Source organism: Phlebotomus papatasi, chromosome 2 (genome assembly GCF_024763615.1).
Source record: "Phlebotomus papatasi isolate M1 chromosome 2, Ppap_2.1, whole genome shotgun sequence".
Taxonomy (NCBI): Eukaryota; Metazoa; Arthropoda; class Insecta; order Diptera; family Psychodidae; genus Phlebotomus; species Phlebotomus papatasi.
Window position 1 is genome coordinate 26,727,967 of NC_077223.1, and position 26,865 is coordinate 26,754,831.

At 31.7% G+C, this 26,865-nt stretch overlaps 2 protein-coding genes across 5 annotated transcripts; both read left to right on the forward strand.

The window, feature by feature from the left end:
- Nucleotides 1-2,592: 2,592 nt before the first annotated feature.
- Nucleotides 2,593-26,865, forward strand: LOC129803211 (high affinity cationic amino acid transporter 1-like). Of its 3 annotated transcripts, none has more exons than XM_055849635.1 (4): nt 2,593-2,847; nt 23,861-24,269; nt 24,339-24,599; nt 25,526-26,865. In XM_055849635.1, exons 2-4 carry the CDS (start codon nt 23,891-23,893, stop codon nt 26,710-26,712), a joined length of 1,827 nt encoding a protein of 608 aa, XP_055705610.1. In that variant the 5' UTR covers nt 2,593-2,847; nt 23,861-23,890; the 3' UTR covers nt 26,713-26,865. The 3 variants fall into 3 exon arrangements, with proteins under 3 accessions (XP_055705610.1, XP_055705611.1, XP_055705612.1); XM_055849636.1 differs by lacking the exon at nt 2,593-2,847 and adding an exon at nt 6,856-7,084; XM_055849637.1 differs by lacking the exon at nt 2,593-2,847 and adding an exon at nt 6,856-7,062.
- LOC129803212 (high affinity cationic amino acid transporter 1-like) lies at nt 9,317-18,806 on the forward strand. Of its 2 annotated transcripts, XM_055849640.1 has the most exons (4): nt 9,317-9,513; nt 16,560-16,962; nt 17,018-17,278; nt 17,387-18,806. In XM_055849640.1, the coding sequence occupies exons 2-4, from the start codon at nt 16,584-16,586 to the stop codon at nt 18,571-18,573; spliced, it is 1,827 nt and encodes a 608-aa protein (XP_055705615.1). In that variant the 5' UTR covers nt 9,317-9,513; nt 16,560-16,583; the 3' UTR covers nt 18,574-18,806. The 2 variants fall into 2 exon arrangements, with proteins under 2 accessions (XP_055705615.1, XP_055705614.1); XM_055849639.1 differs by lacking the exon at nt 9,317-9,513 and having other exon boundaries at nt 16,353-16,962.

Consider the following 26,865-nt stretch of genomic DNA (forward strand, 5'->3'; position numbering starts at 1 on the left):
GGAACACGGCGTGTTTCTATTTAACACGCCCGTGTTCGAATCTTGTAGTCAATATATTTCATTTTTTGATAAATAGCATCATCCTGTGTTTCTATTTATCACTGACGTGATTTCTTTTATTTGTATCACGGACGTGTTAATATTTATTACAAATATGTTCATATTTATCACTTTTTAAAATATCACGAAATCACGCCTGTTGGTTGATTTCAATCACGCGTGCTTTTCTCTGAGTGTATTCACGTAAAATTGTTGAATAAAAATTGAATTTTAAATAAATTGAAATACATATTTTTATGTAGTTAAAATAATGTTTAGAAACATTAGAAAGGGTAGAAGAAATGTAGAAATCATCTAAATACTCTAAAGAAATTCTACCGATAATTTTAAAATTTTCTATAGAAATTCTGCAGAAAATTCTGCAGAATTTTCATACAACGATCGGATCCACCTTAGAACAAAATTCTGCAGAAATTCTGCTGATTTTTCGGCAGTTAGTAATTCAAATCTGACGAATTTCAGCAGAATTTGCCGGATGGGTAATTCTGAACCAGACTGCGTCGGTCACAATCGGTGATGAATCGGTAAAGTAACGGTAAATTAACAATAATATCTCCATTTTTAAAATACTGTTTTTGGCATTTTTCAGTCTTTTGACCCCTTTGACCCATATAAAATTTCAAACGGTAAGAGATATCGACTTACAGATTTCGATGACCTTTCTGAAATGACACAATCTCGAAGTTAATCTCTTTCTTTTCCCCCTCTCCTTTAAAATACGTAAAAAATAGGTGTTTCTAAATTTGCACAAAATAGGCCCAAACGATTTCACACAGTCCGGTCAATTTTGGTATAGTAAGCATCTGGGTACAGTGAGGTGAAATGAGGAGGGTGCCGACTTATCGTTGAGAGGCAGACATCTACTAAAATTTCTTCGAAGTTGGTTTGAGCTTCTTCTAGCTGTCTGCCGATACATCGTCAGGTCATAGACAGTTATCGTATTTGTATTTTCTTTTGCGTTAGCATGTCACGCATATGAGGCGACATCTGTGTCTTAACTGCACCAAATGCAGATGCGACCGACGATATAACTTTTGTTGAAAACCGTTTGTCGACATCTTTTCATTTTTTCACCAAAAGCATTTGTATAACTACGGAAGGGGGAATAGGACGGAACGGATTGGACAAGACGATTTTTCTCAAAAAATCGATTTTCAATGGGTATCAGCGGTATCAGCATATCAGTGAACTATGAGTATCAAAATCTGTATATAGTTTGGGTCAGGTCTAACAAGGTCAGATTTCACTTACAACCAGAGGAGCTGAGATTGTAAAGAATCTCAGCTTAAAAGTACTTCAGTTTGAATCATTAATGAATTAATGATTAAAGGCCCAAATAGACCCAGGCTGATCCTCGAGAGTTTAGCTTTTAAAATTCGATAATAAAGGATTAGGTAAAGAAAATTTACGCAAAGGATCTCTAACTGATAATCCTAGGACCTAAGTAAATGACAGCTTGGGATAAATCTTTATTGCTGAATTTTACAGTCTAAATATTCTCGAGGATCAGCCTGAGTCTATTTGGGTCCTGGCTTAGAACAAAATACTAGCTAAATTCATGCCAAAAAGAGAAGTAGTTTGGAAAAACAATTAATTTAAGAAACCGAATGAATTTGAAATGTCTCAAGATAGCAATCTTCTTCATTTTCAGAGCTATCAAGCTTTAATATCGCGCCTGGAATTCTGCATATTTTATCATTGAATAGCTTAAAAAAAGTGATAAATTACCAAATATCGTGTGAAATTTATATAGCAACAAAAAACTCTATTAGTACGTCTATTTGCTGCCAATTAGCTTATGAATTTCGCAAGCAAAAATAAAAAGATCACTTCTCAGTGAATATATTTATTAAACTCAAATGATTAGAAGGCAATGCAAAAAGATTTTATTGAAAAGCTCAGAAAGCTCAGAATTTTTTTGTGAGAATCGTGATAATTTTGCAGTAAATTATTTAGTGAAAAACTCATAAAAATATAATTTAACAAAAAGTAAGTACATAATTAGAATAGAGAAAACAGATGAAATGTGAGAGAATGATTTAATGTTGAAAAACCAGTAAAACCAGCAGGGAAAGAATTAGGTGTAAGACAAGTTGAAAGTCTTAAAGGAGATTGTTTTGTTTTATTTGAAAATATCTATTAAATTATTACTATTCATAATATAATTGCTTTCAAATTCCCTGGTTTTCTCAAATAAGATTAAAACTAAAGTTGTCGAAGAAAAGACAAAATTAAATCAAAGATTCTGCCGCTTTAAAAAGAAAATCGTTTAACTTTTCTACGTCCAATAACATTGATCACACTTCATTTTTGAAGATTTGTTCTTTTTTATCTCATCTTCGTTATTTAAAAAAAAAACTTTATTATTATTTCATTTAAATTCCAAGCTGTGATTTAGCATTTTTATTTTTTTTACTATGTTTTGTTTGGGGGCCATGGAGAGCTTTTTTTTTATATATATTTATTATGTGATCGTGTGCGTTGCCCCCGCTACTAATTTTGCAATGGTAAAGAAAAAAGATCATTCAATCAGGTGGATTGTATGCTATTTGCTATACAAACAGTTGTGATCGGCCGCTCAGACCGGACGAATCAAAGTTTTCGACCCGGAAAGAAGTACACTTACAATTCCTCAGATTCCCGCCAAACTCCCACAGTAAATAGTTTTGTAGTACAATTAAGTGAGAGAGTGTTGTAGATCAATTAGTGAAGGTTTCTCGTGATAAATTGTTGTTGTACCAGTCCAAGTTCACCTGAAAAATTCTAGTGTTTTAAAAACCATATTTGGTAAATCATATTTGTTTCATTGGCATTAAATTAAGTGGAAAATTAGTGTTGGAAGAATATTTCACTTACCGCAAAAACGTGTAATTTCGCCTGGCTTATCACAAAAAAAAAGTCATGTAGCATTATTATACTCACTATTTGTGCAATATTTCTGAATAAGGGGTGGATAAGTTCTATGGACAGAGAACTTTTAGGAAACAATTCGCCATAAAAGACAATAAATTCGGGATTTTACTGTATTTCTTAGGGAAGAATTCATGGAAATTTTGAATATTATTGGTAGGGGAAGGTTTTCAGGCTTCGCACAAACTTCATACTTTTCCATATTCGTTTTTCTATGTTTCCCATATGTTTCTAGCGTGCCAAAAATACTTTGGAGTTTATTAGCTGTTTTCTGTCATTATGGAATGAATTAGCAAAAAAATATAAATACAAAATGAAAGCTAACTTAATACTGAATAGGCAACCAAAAACCCCAAATTGTCAATCTACGTAGTTTTGGAGATATCTCGTGAAATGTGTACGAAAACAGGTAAAAATTTACATTAAAACTGGTCGCATTTTTCAGAGCTAATGTCACCCCCCCTGCCTATGGCAATATATTTATTTAACTACAGTAGACTCTCTCAAATTTGGGCATTTGGGACCGAAATGTCAACCGAATTAGAGAGAAATTCGGGCGACAAACTTTTTGAAACGCAACGATTTTTTATTCATCTGCATACACATATTGAGTTTACATACTCATATATATATTGCAAATTTTGTAAAAATCCCTTAAAAAGCGCCTGGCAAATTCGCCTTTTTATATGGAGCTATTTGAAGCCAATTCCTAAATTGATCTCGGACTCAGCTCACAGTGCTCCAAGGAAAAAATTTATTTAAACAAAAATTTAGTATATATATCCCTCCATACGGAAAGGTATCTTATAATACGGAAAAACTTCTCACTTTTTAAATATTTAGCATATAGATCACGAGTGCAGAAAAATTCCCACACGCATTTGTATGTGAAAGTAAGAAATTGGCTTCAACATTGAAGGCCACTCGCCGGGGACTAGTCCCTTAATAATGCAAAATCACATGAAAACTTAAGACAAACCGTGGGAAATTTGAGCATATTTGCTTTATTTGATAATTATAATCAAACTTGAAAAATTACAACAAACTTTTTTTTAAAAGTAACTGCTGCTCGAATTAAAAACCCACCCGGCAAATTCTGCAGAATTCTGCAGAAATTCGTCAGATTTGAATTACTAACTGCCGAAAAATCAGCAGAATTTCTGCAGAATTTTGGTCTAAGGTGGATCCGATCGTTGTATGAAAATTCTGCAGAATTTTCTGCAGAATTTCTATAGAAAATTTTAAAATTATCGGCAGAATTTCTTTAGAGTATTTAGATGATTTCTACATTTCTTCTACCCTTTCTAATGTTTCTAAACATTATTTTAACTATACATAAAAATATGTATTTCAATTTATTTAAAATTCAATATTTATTCAACAATTTTACGTGAATACTCTCTTTTTTTACAATATTATTATAATGTTATAATACAATATTATTAAATCACCCATAATAGAAAATACGAAGGGGAAGGAAATGGTTAGAAAACACGAAAGAAATTCGCGATGCTCACGAAGTCGCACGACTATCCCGAAGCCACACGAAGTATCCGATTGAATGACAAGAAACGTTAAAATTTCAAAAGTGCAGAATTGCAGATCGAAGTTTTGCTGGGAAGTAGCCCGAGAGTCTACTGTAGTATTAAGTCACACATTTCCTGAAAAAAATAAATCAGATTCATTAAAGGAATATGGGAAAATATGAAGTGTTCTAAGCCAGTGCATGTGCGATGCCCAAAAGTCTTCCTCTAGAACTGTAATTAAAAGAAAATAAATTAGTTTTAAAGTTTTAATTCGTATAGAATAAATAAAACAGAGTCATTTTAGAGTTCTCTAAAAACACTACTGTTCATTATTACACAATTGCATTGTCTAAGTCACACAACTTAACAAAAAAAAATACTTGTTAAATTAAATTGAATCATTAAGAATTCATGGGAATTTCCAAATAGCATCAAAAAAACAGGAATGTCTCTAAAATAATTTCTTGATCTTTCGGACAATCAATAGGGAAAAGTGCGGCAGCTTCATAATTGGGCTTTTTGTCCTATTTTTAAATGAAATTGGTTCTTAGTGTTGTAATATTACTATTTAGCTCCATTAGTCAATTGTGCAGTTAAAATACATCATGATAAGAACCAATTACATTTAAAAATAGAAGAAAAAAGCTCAATTTCAAAGCTGTGCCAATTCAAAGATATCCCAATTCAAAGATGTCCCACTTTCTCCTAATAGAAATTATTTAATACATTTAATTCGCATTGTTTAGAAAAAATACATTTTTTGTATTTATCTTACAAATAATAATTTAAGAAAACTTTGCATTTGCATTCCTATCCCGTCTGTCGTTCACTCAAATTTTGAAGGAAAACACCAGAAAAGCTTCTTAGTAGTTTTTATTATTTTTTTTTAATTTATGTTAGACAAAAGACAGAGAAAAATATTGAATTTAATTGAATTGAATTTATTTCATCTCATTCTTGATCTTTCCCGCCCCCATACGTCCACCGCCGTCTTGGCGCTGATTCCAACCTCCCAGAACCAAACGGTGGAAATGCCCTTTCTCTGGTTGTATGTTTTGGTTTTACTAATCAGCTGTATGGCAATTTTATTTTAACCTAATTTCATAACTTCTCATAAGCACCAATAGATACAAGGGATCCCTGGATTATGTACATTTTCAGGACCGAAGAAAATCGCCCGAAATAGCTATATGCATACAGAAAAGTTGCATATCCCAGGAGATTTCTTTAGAATAAGTTACGAAAACGCCGTAAAATATGCAAAAATATTTGGTGTCGATTTCTTAGGCTATTTTCAGCGCCAACGGTTCATAAAGCTGATTTTAAATTTACCGATTCAAAAATGTTAATACATTTATGGGTATTCCTAAAATGATTTCTCAAATTAGCTCCTAGTGGAAGGTAAATATTTATAGGTATGTTTGAATAATCCCATTCATGCATAATTCCTATATGCATCCCCTGCTGTATAATAAAATATTTACACTGTACGGCTGGAGTTCAATTTAGGGTAAGTGTGCCAAATTCCGGCCAGCTTGCAATTTCGGCCACCTTTTTTGTTCTTCGAATTTCCATGAACTTTTAGATTTTACGTATTCTAGAGATTATACAATGCAAAAGAATAACAAAAAATGTATCTTTGACAAACGAGATGACGAGATATTGGGAGAATTTTCGAAGGGCAAGGAATTATGAGAATGAACGTGGCCGAAATAAGGTACCAAAGCTATGTTTATATTCTTATTCATTTTAAAATGTATTAAGAATGATTTTAGAGTAAATAAAGACAGTAAACTCTTTACAAGGTTCCAAGCAACACTCTTTCAGAAGAAACAATAAAAAAATCAATTTGTATTTAAAATATTACATTTCAAACTTGAAACTTTGACGCTTGTATGCAACTATGCCGAAATTTGGCACACTTACCCTATATAGAGATTACGGTAACCGAATGGCGCTTTGTGACAGGATTTGACACTTCCACAAAAAAAATTGGATAATTGCATAAGTTTGTGGGACTTTTTCACTTTTATAAATTTTCGTTGTATTTTAAAAAGCATTAAAGTATCAAAAAATAAAATAAAAACTGCTTGAAACATTAGGTCAATACTTTAAATATAATCCTTTTCCCTTATAAGGTTTTCTGGATGATATTTTGAACTGAAATTAAAAAATACTAAAATACACATTAATATTTGAAAACATCTATCACTTCTTTTGCAGGATAGAATAATCTTTCTATTCTAAACAAAAAGTCTAAAGGAATTAATAAGCTTTTTGAGATCGAACATAAAATAAGAGTATTTATCCACCTCTCACGTAACACAGAGGCGCCTTTTTCCTTGATCTTCTCGTAAAATCACAGTTTCTTTTCTTTCACCGATCAGCTTGGACGTATTTTTTCTTCCACCTGAAATAGTTTTATTAGTGCACTGAAAAAGGAATAAAATAGCCAATTTGTATGAGTTGATGTATCGAGTGACGAAAAAAAAGAGTTACAATATTGGACCTTGATATTCAGATAATCAGATTATAAAACAGCGGTGATTTAAACGATATTGTGAATGTGAGAGAAGCATATTATTAGGGTGATTCTTTTTCGAAATTATCAATTTGTATTTGGTCATTGTAATCTGCAAATTTGAGATTCTTGTTTTGGCATAGTGGCATGCCCTAGAGGCCTAGAGAGAAATTTCACTCCCTTGCGGAATTTGGTGCCAGAGGCCAAAATTTACGGAGTTTCCAATAAGAAACCGATTTATAATTGGATTTTTTTCCAATGTGACTATTTCGCAAAAAGTCAATTGAGGAATTTTTATTGTAGCCGAAAGTCATAACAGAAAATTGAAAAATCGTCCCACTCACATTTCTCCATTAGATAAAATTTACAGTCAGTGGATTTTTTTGCGTATCCTAGGGTACAGGATGATAGGGAGAAATGGATACCTTTGAAATGGGGTATCTTTGAAATTGGGCTTTTTTCTCCTATTTTTAAATAAAACTGAACCTTATTTAATGGATCCGCAAACCAATTGTGAAGATAAATTACATTATGTCATAAGCTTTAGGGTAAGTGTGCCAAATTTCGGCATAGTTGCATGCAAGTGCTAAAGTCTTGAATTTATTAAAATGTAATATTTTTAATACAAATAGATTTTTTTTATTACTTCTTTTTAAGGAGTGTTTCTTGGAACCTTGTGGATAGTTTATTGTCTTTATTTTCTCTAAAATTATTATTTATGCATTTGAAAATGAAAAAATATAGACAAAGCATTGGTGGCCTATTGCGGCCACCTTCATTCTTGTAGTTCCTTGCCCTTCCGGAATTCTTCCAATGTATTTTTTAGATCATCTTGCTCGTCGAAGCGATATTTTTTTGTTATTTTTTGCATTGTATAATCTCTAGAGTATGCAAAAACTAAAAATTAATTGAAATTTGAGGAACAAAAAATAGTGGTCGGAATTAAAAGCTGGCCGAAATTTCGTACACTTACCCTAATTCCTTTAAAATATTAGAGAAAAAGTCCAATTTCAAAGGTACCCCAATCCAAAGGTATCCCATTTCCCCCTATGTGTACAATTCAAATTAAAGATAAAAAAAACTGTCAAAGTTATTTGTGAGGAATCTTAAAAAATCAATATAAATTTTTTGTTTTCCTGCAGTTCAGAGTAACACTTTTGAACTTTTTAATGATTTTGTATTTCATTAGGTCCTTTTTTTTAATAGTTCATTAATATAAAGTTTTTATAAGGAGCAAATTAAAAATTTAAATAGATCACACAGTAGTATACATTCTTACCTCTCTAATAGCTTTTAACATGTAAGCGAAATTATTTTTAAAAAAAATTGAAGTATGCTGCGAAAAAAAAGTCTCATACAGAAAGAAAATATTTCATAAAATTGTTCGTAAATGTTTATGAACTCCCTCTGAAGACTTACGAAACTTTTGCATATATTCTTTTCAGAAACATTGTTCATAACACGATCACCTGACGAGCATTTTTTGTTTTTTTTACAAACACTAGATTTTTGATTGTCTGACAAAATCTTTCGAACAAATGAAAAAAAAATTACGAGCTTTTTTCTGAGTGTTTAAGAACAAAAATGTTCATGTTATCATGTTATGAACAGTATTTGTGAAAAATTGCAAATTTTTACGAACTTTTTAGTGAGCACTCAAACTTTTTACGAGCAATCCAAAAGTCCCCAGTGGGAATTCACAAACATTTACAAACAATTTTACGATTTTTTTCTGTGTAAGTCTATTTGATAAAAGTTTGTCAAAAGGTGTGGATATTTTTGTCAATTTGACAAATTATTTTTCATATTCTGATATGAGAGAGCATTCTTTTGACAATTTTTTTTAACAAAAGATCATAAACATTTTCTTTAAGATTATTTTGTCGAATAAGAAAAATAGTGTCAAATTTTGCAAAAACGTATTGGAAAAAAGTCCAACTTTAGATATAAAATAGGAAATAACAAAAATCCTTGATGAAAGGATGTTAGGGGAGACCAAGGCAGAATTAGCCACGTATAGTATGAGATAGTGGTATCTTATAGTTGGTCTTCGAAGGAATATTGTGGTATTATCAGCCTCATACAAACATTTTTTGCACAAATTATGCGCAATGAAAAATTTCATTTGTTGACTAATTCTACCCCGGTCTCCCCTATTTGTTTGTTTGTCTGCTAAAGAAACTTTTAACGAACATTTAGAAACAAATAAAAAATAGTGTCAATTTTTGTTAATTTCACATATTTTTGACAAATATTTAACAAAAATCTTTTATAATTTGGAACAGAAAAGTTTATAAGCAGAACTATTAAAAAATATAAATAAAAATGTCATTTTGTTGCATTGTTCAAACTTTTGCGACCTTGTAGACTGCTGTGTTATACGGTGAAAAATAATAGATAAATTAATGTGGCAATCAGATTGATAGCGAAGGTGTGTGTTTAACTAAATTACAGTGAAAATTTTGGGATACAAGAAGTAGTAAATATTTCTTCAAGGTAAGTGAGAAAAAACCCTGCCAAATATCCTTACGAACTTCTAGATTTTTTTATCCCTTTAAGGACGAGACACTTTTTTCTGACCGAAAATCAACAATAAAAATTAAATTGATAATCATAATCAATGAAACGTCTTAAATCTACCCTTGGAAAATCTAATAGAATCTGATTCGATGTATTTTTTACCTCTACGGATGACTGAATTTAATTAATTTTTCTGACAATGACAATATCAATGAATCATAATTTTCACTATAATGAGAAATATTATGTATAGTTATCACTAGTAAAAATAAAACGATGAAATGACAAAAATTTCAGTGTTTCAAAAGATGATATATACTCCATCATTTTGAAACAATGATTTTCATCTTTTGTCAATAGATGACTAACCATCTTTTTTCAAACACTGAAAATCATCTTTTGGAAATAATGGAATATATAACATCTTTTGAAACACTGATTTTCAGCGTTTGGGAACAATGCTTTTCGATGTTTCATAGGATCAAAATTTTGCATTTCATTGATCGAAACACTGTTTTTCAGCGTATGCCAAAAGGGATATCCTTAAAAAATGGGAACATAAAAAATAATAACAATTATTCATGAATGCGCTAATTTGAAAATTCGTCACTTTTTACCTTAAATTATTTAACTATACAGAAATTTGAGATTTGCAAAAACTATTCTTAGATTTCTACAATATTCTACTTTATGATTACGTAAAGAACATAATAATTTTCATTAAGTATGTTCAAATTCCTCGTAGTTTTGCGAAAGTTTCCAAACCAGGAACCCTGCGGAACTTAAACGATCTCAGACTAGAGGTTTACGATTTAGCTCGGTTCTAAAAAATCTGGATTTTCTGAAATAACAAGCACTTTTAGTGATCTTTCTTAATTTGTGGAATCAATTGAATCTATACTTTCTAGTCTATACTTTCGTTATAATATCGATTATTTAGAAATTATAACGATTATAACACTTAAGCCATATAAATAAGCATTATATTTGAAGTCTGTATTAGGGTGGAATGCACAAATACCAGATGAATTTATTATTTAACAAGTTAATAAGAAAACCTACGTGCAGAAAGCATAGTTTCTGTTTCGATTTTGAAGAGGTTATTCTGTAGTTCTGTATTAAAGATGTTTTATATGAAATAAATATTAGTTATCGTAAACTCGTTGTTATAAATCTTGTATATGTGTACGAACGTTATTATTTACATTATTTTCTAAATATCATACATTATTTTATGAAAATCTGTATCATAAAAGTTTAACGAATTGTCAATCATATAAGAAAATGATAAAATTTGAATCTAACAGTGAATATAAAATAATATTTTATAAGAGCAAATGAAAACGTGCAATTTAAATTGACGACATGAATTATACCTAAACTCAGAAAATGTTAAAAATATTTGGTTTTTTAACGGATAATTCTTTTTAAATAATTGTTATTTTTATAATAGGCATTATACTTTCTAAAAAATTAGGCAGTAATAGATATAAACATTGATCATGTATTTTAAAACATCAAAATACGAAAATCAATGTAAAATTCTTCATACTGCCCTTTGTAAGTGAACACGGAAATCATCGATAATCAGTAGCTAACAAAGCCTTCAAGCTATTTTTTTCTGCTTTATGCATAAATTTTTCGATCAATATTTAGAGTGAAAGGATCATCTATTCCTATAAACACCCTACTCTGTGTCATTTGAAATTTTAACATCTCTCTTTATAGAAAAAGGCATATTACAGAAAACGTCATAATTACGTTATCTCAGATACAAAATTATTATTAGATTACCTAAGTAAATTTCAACATTTTGACAAAAGTATCAATAGGGGTTTCCTGTCAAAAAGATGTTTCTTCGACCCTAACAAAATAATAAATTCTTAGTGTTCGTGTTGTAGTATTCTTAGTTTGGAAAATTTTTAAAAATACTGAATCTTTATACGGGTTTCAGACTAAAAATTTCACCTTGTTCTTAAAATTCTTCATTTTCTACACAGCGTGCAAGAAGAAATAATGGTCTTTGTTTTATGTTTTATAAATCAAAATTTCTTCAATTCTGTTTTTAAAAATTACTAAAAAGTAATTAAATCACGAACTTTGTGTCTTAAGAAATCCTTATAATCTATTTCTAAAAATCTTTATATTTTAGACCTTCTACGATTTTGATCTTAATTTACGAAAGACACATGTTAAACAAAAAATTAAGAATTTCGTAAATATTACAAATTCTTTGATAATTTTCTTTTTTTTCCAAATCTTTGTCAAAAGTAAAGTTATTTGCAAAAATAGTAAGAACAAATCATTTGTAGTTTTTCATATCTTTTGTTTTGACAAATTTTGACTAGATTTCTTTATTAAAAACAAATGAATAGAGAATAAAATTTAGTCAGGAAAAAATTTAATTCGATCAATAAAATTTAGACATTGCAAGACACTGTCGGGTTTATTATAGAAATATTGCTAACTCTAATTGTTTTTTTTTCTAATTTTTATTTTTATCAAAAAATGTAAAAGGGTCGGACATTATTATGTTTGAAATAAATATTACTATTAAAACATAAACTTTTATTCAGTAGAAAAATAAAATCTCTACCAAAATTGGTGTCATTCTACATGATAATTTTAATGCTCTATACTGATTGAAATTGATTTCTTCCGATCGAATTTATTTTTTACTGCTCATTTGTACCGTGACGATTTTTTCAAAGTAGAAATAGAAGGTAATAATAGCAGTACTATAGTCTATACTAATTTAAAATGTATACCTGTCATGAGATTGTCTGTGTTTCCCATTAAAAAGGCAATAAATATAATTACTTCCCATTTGCCGACTATTAATATGGTATATTAATGACAATTTGTGTTGCAAAATTAAAATAAAATATAATACGAATATTAAAGAAGTATAAAAAAAAATCGGAATAGCCAGAGACATTAAATAAAATCAGTCAAAGATTAGCCAACAAATGGTATTGTAAAATGAAAATCTTAAGTATATGAAGGGCTATACGTACTTGGAGTATAAGTGCTACATTAACTTAAAAGTTGAACTTTCCGTAACTTTGAATTTTATTATCTCTCCTGCCTTGATCACCTAATAAAATTCGTTAACTTCTTCATCAAAGTGTATTAAATATGACCTCTCGATTTTTTAAAATTACTTTTCATGATTATTGCAAATTCATCTAAAAATTCTTAGTTAAAATGGCTCAAGTCCTTTTACAATCTTCCGTCAGTCGAGTGTGAGAAATAATAATAAAAAAATATATAAAAAAATCAGTTATTCAAGTTCTGATCGTTATGATCTAACAATCTTGTATAGGCATAGTTACCAAGATAAAAAAAATTCAGGGAAATAGCAATGAATCAAGTTATACAGGTATACTTACCGTCTAGTTTACAAAAGATTAGCCAAAAAATTCTTCAAACAGGTTTCAATATAATTGTGCCATAGACTATATGTTATTTATTGTGAAAAAAAGATCGAAGAATCTCGCAAAAGAACATCAATCGATAGTCACTTGTAATAAAAAGAAAAGATCTTGGCTAGTGCGCTGTATATTTAATTACAGTCAAATATTCAAGGTTTAAGTGAAAATATTGAGAAAAGTTTGAGTTAATCCATGGGAAAGGCACTGAAAACTCACTTCATGGAGATTAAATAATTTTCCACAAAGCAAAGAAATTTCCACGCAAGAATTAAAAATGCAACTGACTGTCGGTGCATTTATTGATAAATTGCCATTGACCCCAAAATGTTATAGAAAAAAGACAACAACAAATAAACTATAAATTGAGGGTTTTGTTGAATTTTTCACGGTTTGTGCGGTTGATTTTTTTTTTTGTAACCAGTTTTATTTTGCTCTTTCAAAGGGTTTTATTGTTATATAAATAAAGTTTATTTGGACAGCTTTTTTTGACTAAATTATTTCGCTGATTAAAAAATAGTATTCCGTATTTTTTGAGAAAAAATACATGTCAATGTCGTGACTTTTCTCATGCCAATGCCATCAACCAGCATGGAATTGGAGAGGCTACAGCAAGCGAGAGAAAAGCTAAGGGGCTCATCAATTTTAAGTCAATGTACAATCGATACTAAAAATCAGATTTTGTTACAAAATTTAAATTTTGATTTTAATTTTTATTGATTACAGCCCAAATCCCGAATGGGCAAAATCCTGAAAGGGTCGAAATTATACAGAGGATACTGTGTGGAATAATTTTATTTTAAATATTTATTTGCTCAAATATGCTATTATAAGTAAAAATATTAGTTTTTTTCTTATTTCGTTTGTTAGATTGTGTCACCTAATGATAGCGCTGCTATATTTTTAGTAATGGTTTTAATAAAGAAAGCGCCCCATAGTTATGAATTCAAAAGGTATTAAAATTTTGAATTTGAAGCTCCTGTATGCAAGCAATCACATGACTTAGGTCAGATTGTAAATATGTTCTGAAAAGGTCTTGGCATCAGCTACAACATACTAAAATTTCAGTTCAATTGGTTGAGTTTTAGATTTTGACAGTTATTCAAAATGGCGGATAGAAATGTCAAATAAAGGTGATGGTGAATACGCCATTTTGTATACCTGGAGCATCTTATCTAAAATTCTCATAAATTTGGACAATTTTTATCTAATTGTTTTTCTAATAAAGCTGGAGAAAAGACATCATATGCCATTATATGACATATAAATCATTCGTTTCTAAAAGGAAAAAGTAAAAAAAAAATATTATAATGAAAAATTAACAAAATCAAAGTAGATTATTCTAGTCAAATAAATTTAGAATAGATTTAGGTGATTTACTAGGGTAAATGTCCTAATTCAAAACCATTTCCAGGCGCTTTAACTTTGACAGAATATTTAACACATTAAGTTCACTTTTTTCTTAAGAAAATTACATAAATTTGCTCCTTTACTCTTCTAGAATGTTACAGTTTAGTGAAAATTCTTTAAATATAATTTGAAAACTTCTTAAATACAAGAAAAATACGCGAGCGTAAAATGCTTCTATTGGAAACACATTAATCCAAATGGAGACAAGGGAAAGTTTCTAATTGGAGACAAACAGTGTGAGTGAAACCGCGGCGAAAGGCTTCCAAAACCTTGTTGAGTTCCTCCTGAGTGCAGGATTTATTTTTATTCCTGGTCTTTTCACCTTTCCCATCTAAAACAATAAAAAAATCTCTGCAAAAAAAATCATAACTCCGGTGTTTCCTATTGAAGCATTTGCAAACACTTCAGAAAAACCCTTTTTGTTCACGAGATAGGTAATTTGAAAACTTCACGTACCGTTAACAATAAAGATTAGCACAATACGAATAAACAACAGTCACCTCATTGTGTTTTTTCATTGGAAAACATGATCGATCGATGAAAAATTCAATGGTGGAAAGGTACACTTTTAATTTTTCTGAGAAATTAACAAATTAAAATTTGTGAATATGAATGGATTTTTGCTTTATTTGGAGCAAATATAACTAAATAATGAAACTGTGGTATAGAAAATATATAAATATAATAATTTAGTACTGTATTTCTCATGAAAACAATGACATTTCCATTTGGAGTAGCGAAAAATTTCCATTTGGAGCAGGTTTTGAATTAGCTTAATTTAACCTACAATGAATGCTTTTTTTGGAATTAGATTTTCAGATAACTTTTTAGCGGAGTAATTTTTGACAAAATACCAATATTTGTATTGACTAATACTGAAACTGTAAATATTTACAGTTTCAGTATTAGTTAGTATATCTAGTATAGTATAGTTATCTTGTATAGTATAGTTAGTATATCTAGTTAAAAATACACAGAACCTGATTTTGTTGTATGGTAAAAGGATAGATATAAGACATTTTATTGATTTTGTAGGGTTGAAGGAACACCTGTTCAGCAGGGAATACCTATTGACAATTTCGTCAAAATATTGAAATTTCATTAATGTACATATCTATTATAATGCATGTAATATGACTTTATTTTTTTCTTTATTTATGGATAGATGTTAGAATTTCATATCACAAATGATGTAAAACGATAAGATTTCTTGAAGTGCCGATAGGTGTTATTTCGGCCCCACATCGGTTTTATTTTTATTGTTGATTTTCGGTTAGTGAAAAATGTCTCGTCTTTAATGGCCTCTACCCACTAGAGAAATTTATGTTCATATTGAAGAGTTTTTCCTACACAAGCGAGGAAATTTGCTTCAATATGGATATAAATTTCTCTAGTGTGTAGAAACCATACAATGTTAATAATGTCAGTAATAAACTGTTAAATATTCGTAAATTATTTTACGATCACAATTAATAAAATCTGGCACTAGAATTTTGTAATTTTCATTTTTTTTAAATTATTTTTTTTTTGTAAACAGACAGAGTAATTCCCTAGACAGACTTACAGCTTAAGCTGAGAGATGGTTTAGTGGAAAACTTTATGGGAGTATAGTTTAATCATTATTGTGATTATAATTACGTTTAGCCATCTCTTGGCTTAAGCTGTATGTGTGGATAAACGCTAAAGAACAAACAAGATTTCTATTATTTAACAAGTAAAATATTTATTATAAAAATCTAGAAAAATTCAAAAATTCAAGTGACACTTCAAAATTTAATGGAGCCTCTGAGAATAACTCATGAGGACATGAGGTCAAGAGAATTGGAACCAAATTTAAAGTTCTTTTTATTTAAAATCTAAATCAAACGTCCAGTCAATATGAATCTGAAATTAAATTTTGAAAAAATATTGTAAAAATATTGGAAAAATATTTTTTTATGGTGTTAAAAAATATTTAAAGCCCCAGCTAACACTGCCTAATTATTCCAATACCTGAATTTTATGTCGTTGTAGAACAACTACTTTTACTAAATGTATGAAAATTAGACAAATTCAGTAACATTTTACATTGTGTTACCTGAGATATTCTAAATGGTATGCCCCTTATGAAAAAGTGTTCTTGAAGACATATTGTAAGAAATTATAGATGTTTTTTTTTCTCTTTTTGTCCTCTACAAGTAGTGACTGAGCTGAACACCTTCCGAGATGTTTCTTCCTACCTCTAGCTTCTTAGCACAACTCTATAAGGCGCTTTCGCGGCGGAAACGCCAGGAAGATGATGGAGGAGAAACTAAATTGGCACGAGTACTGTCGCTCTTTGACCTCACAGCACTTGGAGTGGGTAGCACCCTTGGTCTTGGTGTCTACGTGCTCGCAGGAGCAGTGGCTAAAGAGTTGGCTGGTCCTGCTGTGGTCATTTCCTTCCTGATTGCTGCTATTGCATCTGGCTTCTCAGGACTTTGTTATGCCGAGTTCGCGGCACGAGTCCCAAAAGCTGGATCAGCCTATATCTACAGCTATGTGAGCATAGGCGAATTCGTAGCCTTTACCATTGGATGGAATCTTATCCTAGAACATGTGATAGGTATTTCTTCTTTCAAGATGTAAAAATTAATATAATTTCTAAAATTATTTTTCAGGAACTGCTAGTGTTGCACGTGGTATGAGTGGATACCTCGATTCACTCTTTGACAAGAAAATGTCAAAGACTTTGAGAGAAATGTTTCCAATTAATGTGGCTTTTTTGGCTGAATATCCTGACTTTTTCACCCTTATCGTAGTGACTCTTTTATCTGTTCTTCTTGCGATAGGGGTTAAAGAATCCACTATGATCAATAATATCTTTACAGCAGTTAATATGTCCACTATTTTTATCATAATTATTGCCGGATTGACTAAAGGTAAGAAATTTAACATTACAAGGATGCTTTTTTTTAGGTATTTTTCTTTGTGATGTAAAATTTCATTATATAAGTATTTATCTAGATATTATTCATTATTTTATTCAGTAAATATGAAAAACTGGGCCATTGATCCTACATCTCTAGATGATTGTAAAATAGAAAATTGTGGATCAGGAGGATTTATGCCATTTGGAGTTGCAGGAGTAATAGCAGGTGCAGCCAAGTGTTTTTACGGTTTTGTTGGATTCGACATTGTAGCAACTACTGGAGAAGAGGCCAAAAATCCCAAGCGAAACATTCCTCTGTCAATTTTTTTATCCCTCATTATCATATTTCTTGCATACTTCGGCATTTCTACAGTTTTGACCATGATGGTGCCAAGCTATAAGCTAGATTTAAATGCACCTTTTCCATATGTTTTTGATGCAATTGGTTATGTGGAGATCAAATGGGTGGTAACAATTGGGGCCAATTTTGCTCTTAGTACTGCACTTCTCGGAGCAATGTTTCCTCTGCCAAGAATTCTCTATTCAATGGCAAGTGACGGAATCCTCTACAAATTCCTGCAGCATGTATATCCAAGGACTAAAACACCTGTGAAAGCAACAATGGTTTCAGGAATCTTAGCCGCTATTTTGGGGGCCATCTTCAATCTTCATCAATTGATTGATATGATGTCAATTGGGACACTTCTAGCCTATACCATCGTGGCCATATGCGTTTTGGTACTACGCTACCAGGACGAGAATATGTGTGAGAACTCTATCGATCAACATTCTAATCTCATTTCTAGAACCTTCAACACGAAAGGTGTAAAGAAGCCTAATCCAAGTACCAGCTCAATCAGCAAAAATGGCATCATATTGTTTAGTGTGTTGTCGATTATCTTTTGTGCATTAACTACTTTTGCAGATATCATTGGATCCTTCAGTGCTCAATTCGGTTTTGCAATCGTTGTAGTTGCCATGATTGCCTGCATGTTAGCTATAGGACGCCAGCCTGTTTCTCAAATTGAGCTGACTTTCAAAGTCCCTTTAGTACCTACCCTTCCTTGCCTTTCAGTCCTCATAAACTTGTACCTCATGTTCCAACTTGACATTTACACGTGGATCCGTTTCGTTGTGTGGTTGATCATTGGCTATGTCATGTATTTTAGCTATGGTATTAAGTATTCCGTAGAAGGAATTCTACTCAAAGATAAAGAACGCAACGAAGATATGACGGAATCTGGCAAAACCGATTGTACAAATAATCAAATAAGCGGCACCTACAACATTACACTTAAAGAATAAGGCATCATCAATTGCGTCATTAGATGTTTAAGTCATAAAAGAATTCTTAAAGTAAAGCATTTTATTGTGATAGATATAAGTAATTAAGGCAAATATGTGAAATTTTGAGACATCAATGTTCAATACTTACCATATGAATAAATAAATATATATAATTACTTCTTAATATTTCATCTGTATACGCAGTGTTATATTAATTTATTCAAAAATAAAGATGTGGCTCAGTGAAAATACCTTCGCGGAATGTTCAAATTCAAATACTCGAAAATTGTTTTCGGTTTATTTGGTTTAGTAAAATTGTGTAGCGATTCAAAACACGTCTGTGAGCATTTTAAAAGTTTATTTTAATTTCCTCTTCCTTTATTGCTTACGATTTCACATCGCACTTTAAGCGATTTACAAAACAACTGAATACTTTCCTGAAATAATCAGGTACCATTGGTAGCAACGGAATAGTAACACAGGAAAACTATTGACAGAATTAAACTTTGCGAAATACTCCAACTTGCAGCATTGTGCTTTTCCATATATGTAGAAACTCTGAAGAGCTCTACAGAATTTATCCAAAAATTATTTATGAGGTAGCATCTAAGTCACGAGTTTGAACATTTTGCAAAGCTGGGAGGACTTTACACCCTTTTTATAATTTTGTTCCTAATTTTATTGTAGTGTTATTCGTTGATGTTATTCGTAGTGTTATTCGTCCCAATATGATAGTACCGACATTTGATCAATACTAACTTGTATACTGTCAATTGAAGTTCCTAAAACTTAAGAAACACCTGTAACCGCAACATCTACAACTTCAAGAATTACTAGCGTGTTCCTATCAGTATGAATGATAGCATTTATGGAATGGGTAACTTCGGGTACAATTTTGGAGTGTTTTTAGTTCTAAGTTAGTAAAAGACAATCGGCAAAACGGTCCAATCTTTCGCCACGAATGAGACCTATACCATCGAATAGGTATTGGCAAAGATAACAACTTTTGTTCCGGGACCAACCCCAAAAGTATGTAGAAAAAACATTAAAGCATAAAACATAGGTATAAGAATTGTAATGATTTTTTTTGCAAAATTCCTTTTATACAATAACGGTTAATTGTATATTGGTTCCTTTTAAGAATAATTTACAAATAAGGACTCAAACAAAACTTTCCTAAAACAAACCATATCTTTATCTCTTCATTTTCCCTGCAATTTTCGAGATCTTCCTTATTAATCTTTTACCGTCCTTCAAATTCATAAAAAAAAAGATTGTATCTATATAGAGAAATGTCTCTTATTCAGTGATAATATGCTTGAAAAAAGAGTTAAAACATCTAAACATCGCAGGGTCCTAAAAGATACCATTATTTAATTACTATGAGTAATAAATTCAGAGAAAAAATGTTTTAATTAATTATATTCAGAACCTTTTGTTAAAATTCTGTAGTAACGGTACCTTTACAAACCTATGAACTTTTGCAACCCTAGCTCCTTTTTGAAGGAGAATATTTCTCTAAAGACGACAAAAGGATGCAATCGAGGCCATACTTGTAACGGCATTAAAGAATATTTGAGGATATTTGAGGAAAATATGTATAGTATACAAGAGAAATGGAGGGATCGGGATTCGGTTTCTTTTAGGAAAATGTGCCTTGAGTTCAGTTTTTTTTTAGAACACGTTCTTTGGCGCCAACAACTTACGATATGCCGTTATTAAAAAAAGCAAGTTTTTCATAAAAATAGTTCTACTCATTTCTTAAGAACCCTTACTTTAAGATATCTGAAAATGTGATGGACTATAAGTTTCTTCGGGTGGTTCAAGATACACCAAGGACTCCGAAAATACCTGTGATTTGCCATTAAACAAAATAAGTTTTCGTTTTGTTGCCCTGCAATGTGCGATGGCTTTAAAACATGGCAAGTTTGTATGGGAGCTACCAGATGGAGCAGTCAGAGGGAAAGTCTGAAAATATTTATTTAAACCTTAATTCATATATCGACTTTAACCCGAATTTTATTAAGATCGGTTAAGCCGTTTTCGAGTAATAAATTGTCGAAGTTGCGAATTTTCAGAAGGATATCGTTAATTTCCCAAGGATTGACAGTCCTTTTTGACTTGGGTCTCGGTTATTTTTAAGTCATACACCAATACCTACAAAATGGGCCTAGTCCTATCTCTGGCGAAGGGTTGGACCAGCTCCCATACATTTCTGTCCATTGTCCTTTTTTTGAATTTGTTCAACGTCTCGGTCTCTCTCATGGGGAAAACCAGGTCTTTAAACCAGAAAATCAGATGTCTAGAGGTAGAGGTAGAGGTAGGTGGCTGAATAGGTTTCCTAATGGCATTCCTTTGATTACGAGTGGTTTCCTTTAGCTAGTTTCTTACGAATGTTGCTTCTTCAAGTACAGTAGAGAAATACTGTACCAGTATGACAATGTCATACGAAAAATTTAATTGTTTTTTATGTGGCAAATTTGGAAGAACTAATCAAAAATCCGATTCATATCATTTACTAAATCAATGCTTTATAGTGCTTCTCACAATGGCCATTCGATTTTCACTGGGCTTGAATGTCATTCTGTTCTTAAGTTTACCACGAATATTTGTCATATGACATTGTCATAGTATTACAGAATACCTCTACAGAACAATTTGTTTATCTACGTTGTAAGTTTTCGAAACGGATGCAAGTGATTGTCCAGCAGCTTGAATCTTTTGTGGAATTTCAGTCATAGTTTCGTTTCATTTTGTTTCACAATAAAGAATATTCATTCAAATAAAATAACATTTTATATTGCACACTGAATTAAATGTTTACAAAAAAATCAAAATTGTTTTAAATGACACCGTCAAAATGTCATCCAAATAAGAGAACGGCCACTGTATTCCTACTACTTTTAAAAATATATAATTAGTAGTGAGACCAGAAGTATACTACTTATAACAAGAAGTACTTCAGAATTGCACTCTTCCTCTGCAATACCCTGAAGATCACTATTTACTTCTTCCGTAACATTCGTCAGAAAATCTGCATTATCTGTGATAAATCCGTAGTAGTCGAACGGATTTTTCAGGTGATAGTAACTAACACTCACCTGGGGAAGAATATTAGACTTTATTATACAGACTTGCTTTTGATATGTTGATTCTCCGACAGTTTAGCTACAAGTGACCTTCTCACTGTCTCACTCTACACCCGTTCCCTATGTACAATATTCAGAAAATTAGTAGATATTTTAGTAGTATAATAGCAGTTACCGTACTTTGCAAATTTCAATACACAATAGTACTGCGGTTCTATATTGCCTAATTTTCCAGCGGTATCAGAAAATTCACCATTAGGTTCAATAACAGAATCATCTTGACTGAACTTTTTGCTAAGGACTGATATGACTTTGTTTTGATACAAATATAAATTTCTTCATCAAACTACTGTGGTAGCAATTGATAACTTTGGAATTATTAAATACTACCTGGATAGATATTTTCATAGCATTTTTTGTCATTTGTGATTTACTTGTAAGATTTCGTATCTGTAATGGTCTGTGTTCCTGCTTAGTCATTCCTAAAATAATGTTTCTCTAATGAACATTATGCCATCATATATTAATAAAGAAAGGCGCTCCATGAGTACACGACCCGCAAATATCCAGTTCTTTTCTTGGTTGCTTTCAAATTTGTAACCTCGATATAGTCAATATGGATCAAGGGTCAAACACCTTTCCTTGATCACGAAAAGCTTACTTTTGATCCCAATTAAGTCTTCAAACAGGGGATTTTGTTACAGATTCACTGCCGTTTCTTTGCTTTCGTAATCTAAAGTCTTGACCTCCTTGACCTCTATGTTACAACTCTTCCTTAGATTTTTAGCATTCTTAACTATCTTCTGCACAAATTATTCTACAAGTCCGTCACACTTTGCAAAGTATTCAAAATATAGACTTGAAATAATAGTCTTAAAGCTCCATTTTTTCTAAAATAAACCGGAACTTTATATTAGGAAATTGTAGAAGATCACTATAGAGTGCACTTTCCCTGGAGCACTATCATATGCAAATTTTATTATGCAATATTTTATCAATGTCCCAGAAAAAGCTATGTTCAAAGGCACAAAATCAAAATTTCCGTTGGATGTGTCAAACATATTGGAACTTATTCCTTGTAGTGAAACAAATGAAATAGCTACTATTTGGAATAGCAGTCGTAGCACTGGCTTAATCAACACGATTTTCTCAAGCTTTTGATTTCTTATTTGTTGATTATTCTACATTGTTGTTATCAATGATTATTCTCGTCTAGTTAGTATCCTAAACCACACTTTCCTTATTTTTTTCTTTGTTTCAAATAGTATGTACTGACCGTAAAGGGTACTACTCGAGCGCTATACATATGCTACTTAACTTTAGAGGAATATTATACTCAAAAATTAGATATTTCTTCATGATTTGCATTTATAACATCTTTACAGAAACTATGTGGTCTTTGATTTTTTTCTTAAGTAAGACTTTTGTGCTTTTGCTTTTTTAACCCTTTAACGACGAGACACTTTTTACGTACTGAAAATCAGAAATAAAAATTAAACTGAGAAACATAATCAATGATAAGTCTTACATATAATCTTGGAAATTCCAACAGAGTCTGATTCGGTGTATTTTGTGCTTCTATGAACGATAGGGACAAAAATAACCCAAAAATTTAAGTAATTTTTCTGACGATACCAATGAATAATATTTTTCGCTTTAATGAAAAATATTACGTATGAGTATTATAGTTTTCATTGCCAAAAGGATTTTGCTTAAAAAAATTGGAAGTATAAAAAATAAATAAAATCAATTACGAATTTGAGAATTTTAAAATTCGCCATTTTTGAGCTTAAATATTTACTACATAGCAAATAGCTAGAGACTTGCAAAAAATATTCTAGAGTCCTTCAACCTTCTACTTTACAATTATGTACAGACATAAGAAAAAAATAACTTTAGGTAGTCAGGAAAAATTATTTTCTTTATGGGACACCGGTGTTCCAATCGTCCTTAAAGGGTTAAAATTGTGTTTTTTGCTATGACTTAAATGGTCAGTAAACCAGTTGGGGAGACCGGCGTTGAAGTCGGCGGCATACGTAGCTTAGTTATTTTCTTACGAACAAATCAACAAACAGTGTTTTTAATGTTTTTTATTGACTGACTCTTTAGAAAAATTCTCTATATTAATTGAACTCAAATTAACCGCATGCAAGCCGTCATTCTTAAAAAGAATTTGCAAGATGTTAAATTTTTGTTTTTCTTTTCTTCTCCTGCAGAAGTCTTGACCAAGGTGAACATCTATCGAGATGTTTCTTCCTATCTCTACTTTCTTGGGAAAAATCTATCAGGCGCTTTCGCGGCGGAAACGTCAGGAAGATAATGCAGCAGAATCTAAATTGGCACGAGTACTGTCGCTCTTTGACCTCACAGCACTTGGAGTGGGCAGCACCCTTGGTCTTGGTGTCTACGTGCTCGCAGGCTCAGTAGCCAGGGAGTTGGCTGGTCCTGCAGTGACCATATCCTTCCTGATTGCTGCGATTGCATCTGCTGCCTCAGGACTATGCTATGCCGAGTTCGCGGCACGTGTCCCAAAAGCTGGATCAGCCTATGTGTACAGCTATGTGAGCATAGGCGAATTTGTAGCCTTCACCATTGGATGGAATCTCATCCTTGAATATGTGATAGGTATATTATTGTAGATTCAAAATAAGGTTATAATCAAATATTGTTATAATCAAATAAAATTGTTTGTAGGAACAGCAAGCGTTGCTCGAGGTTTGAGTGGATATCTCGATTCACTCATTGATGAGAAAATGTCGCAAGCTCTGAGAAATCTTTTTCCAATCAATGTGGACTTTCTGGCTGAATATCCTGACTTCTTCACCTTCATCGTAGTGATTCTTCTGGCTGTTCTTCTTGCGATTGGAGTCAAAGAATCTACTCTATTTAACAATGTCTTTACAGCAGTTAATATGGCTACCATTTTGATCATAATTATTGCTGGAAGTATTAAAGGTAAGAAAATTTTAATTAGGAGAACAAAAATTTAATTAATCTTACGAACTCATTGATGTTCAATATTATTTTGATTAGGGGAGACATGGGGCAAAAAGTCACAAAACGGATATTTTATTTTTTTTACAAGCTACTCGAACGCCCCAGAAATTTCTAATTAGCGCAGTTTTCTAGGAAATTTACCGCTCTACAACTTTGTGAAAGTAATTTTCCTCTATTTTGTAAGGAAATATGTTTATCGAGCCGTTTTCTAAAACGTAATTTTTTGACCATTATCAAAAATTCTGGGGCAAATAGTATCAGGCATGGGATATTATCATATTTTGATTCGCTTTGTTACGAGATTCCATAAATTAAAACAAAGACCTAGATAACATATTTTCATAGTAAATTTATTCCTTTACACCTTTGTAAAACACCAGTTTTTCTAACTGAACGATAAAAACGATTTTCGAGCTATTTAAAAAAAACACACACACAAAAGACTGCAAATCGTTTGACCAATGCAAACAGCAAGCGGCGACACATGACATTGACGTTTTTTTTGCCGTGAGACATCATAAATTGTTTCTGTTTTTCTTACTTTTTGCTCCATACCTTTTGTTACTTTTTACCCCAAGTGGTCGTTTTTAATAAAAAGATTTCTTGAGAGAAGAATCTTTGTAAAATTCTAAAATAGATAACGGCTTCGTATTCAAAGAATCCAAGTAATTTAGGAAATAATCATCAGCGCATAAATTTTGAATAACAAGTAGGTAATAATTGATATATTCTTTAAGGAAAATATTTTAAAAATAGGGCTAAAAATTTTGATATTTTTTTTATTTTCTAAAATCCTAGTTCGAATTCGAAGAAACATACAATAATAGTAACTCTAATAGCAATATAAGAAATTGATCAATTTTGTACATCTTAACTTTATCCAGCAAATCCGGACAATTGGAACATTCAAACTGAGACTGTAGATACTTGTGCAACTGTCAACTGTGGATCAGGAGGATTCATGCCATTTGGAATTGCAGGAATAATGGCAGGTGCAGCCAAGTGTTTTTACGGTTTTGTTGGATTCGACGTTGTAGCAACTACTGGAGAAGAGGCCAAGAATCCCAAGCGAAACATCCCTCTGTCAATCGTTTTATCCCTCATCATAATATTTCTCGCATATTTCATCATCTCCACAATTTTGACCATGATGGCGCCATACTATGAGTTAGATGCCAATGCACCTTTTCCGCATGTTTTTGATGCAGTTGGTTATGTGGAGGTCAAATGGGTGGTAACAATTGGGGCCAATTTTGCTCTCTGCACTTCACTTTTGGGTGCAATGTTTCCTCTGCCGAGGGTTTTATATGCAATGGCAAGTGACGGGATCCTCTACAAATTCCTGCAGAATGTATCTCCAAGGACTAAAACACCTGTGACAGCAACATTGATTTCAGGAGTCTTAGCGGCCATTATGGGGGCCATCTTCAATCTTCATCAATTGATTGATATGATGTCAATTGGGACACTTCTAGCCTATACCATCGTGGCTATATGCGTTTTGGTGCTACGTTACCAGGACGAGAATATGTGTGAGAACTCAATCGATCAACAATCTAATCTGATTTTAAGGATGTTTAACACGAAAGGCGTAAAGAATCCTAATCCAAGTACCAGCTCAATCAGCAAAAATGGCATCATATTGTTTAGTGTGTTGTCGATTATCTTTTGTGCATTAACTACTTTTGCAGATATCATTGGATCCTTCAGTGCTCAATTCGGTTTTGCAATCGTTGTAGTTGCCATGATTGCCTGCATTCTATCTATTGGACGTCAACCTGTTTCTCGAACTGAGCTTACTTTCAAAGTTCCTTTGGTACCTACTCTTCCTTGCCTATCAGTCCTCATAAACTTGTACCTCATGTTCCAACTCGATGTTTACACATGGATCCGTTTCGTCGTGTGGGTGATCATTGGCTATATCATATATTTTAGTTACGGCATTGAGCATTCTGTAGAAGGAAATCAACGTAAAGGTGAAGAACTCAACAGAGAAATGATAGGAGCTAGCAAAAACAACTGTACAAATAATGAAATTTGCGGCACATATAAGGTTACTCTTAAAGAGTAAGACGCCATAAATTGCGCCATTAGTTATAAAAAGTTTTAAATATATAAAGCATTTTATTTGTGATAGATATAAACAGTCAGGGCAAATATTATATGAAATTTTGAGACGTCAATGTTCAATAATTACCAATTGAATAAATATAACTAAAAATTA

Excerpts from the sequence above, each read along its gene's own strand:
- LOC129803212 (XM_055849640.1), top strand. The coding sequence starts at position 16,584 with ATGTTTCTTCCTACCTCTAGCTTCTTAGCACAACTCTATAAGGCGCTT. Across the intron at positions 16,963-17,017 it reads TATCCTAGAACATGTGATAG|GAACTGCTAGTGTTGCACGT; the intron begins GTATTTCTTCTT and ends ATTATTTTTCAG. Across the intron at positions 17,279-17,386 it reads TATTGCCGGATTGACTAAAG|TAAATATGAAAAACTGGGCC; the intron begins GTAAGAAATTTA and ends TATTTTATTCAG.
- LOC129803211 (XM_055849635.1), top strand. The coding sequence starts at position 23,891 with ATGTTTCTTCCTATCTCTACTTTCTTGGGAAAAATCTATCAGGCGCTT. Across the intron at positions 24,270-24,338 it reads CATCCTTGAATATGTGATAG|GAACAGCAAGCGTTGCTCGA; the intron begins GTATATTATTGT and ends AATTGTTTGTAG. Across the intron at positions 24,600-25,525 it reads TATTGCTGGAAGTATTAAAG|CAAATCCGGACAATTGGAAC; the intron begins GTAAGAAAATTT and ends AACTTTATCCAG.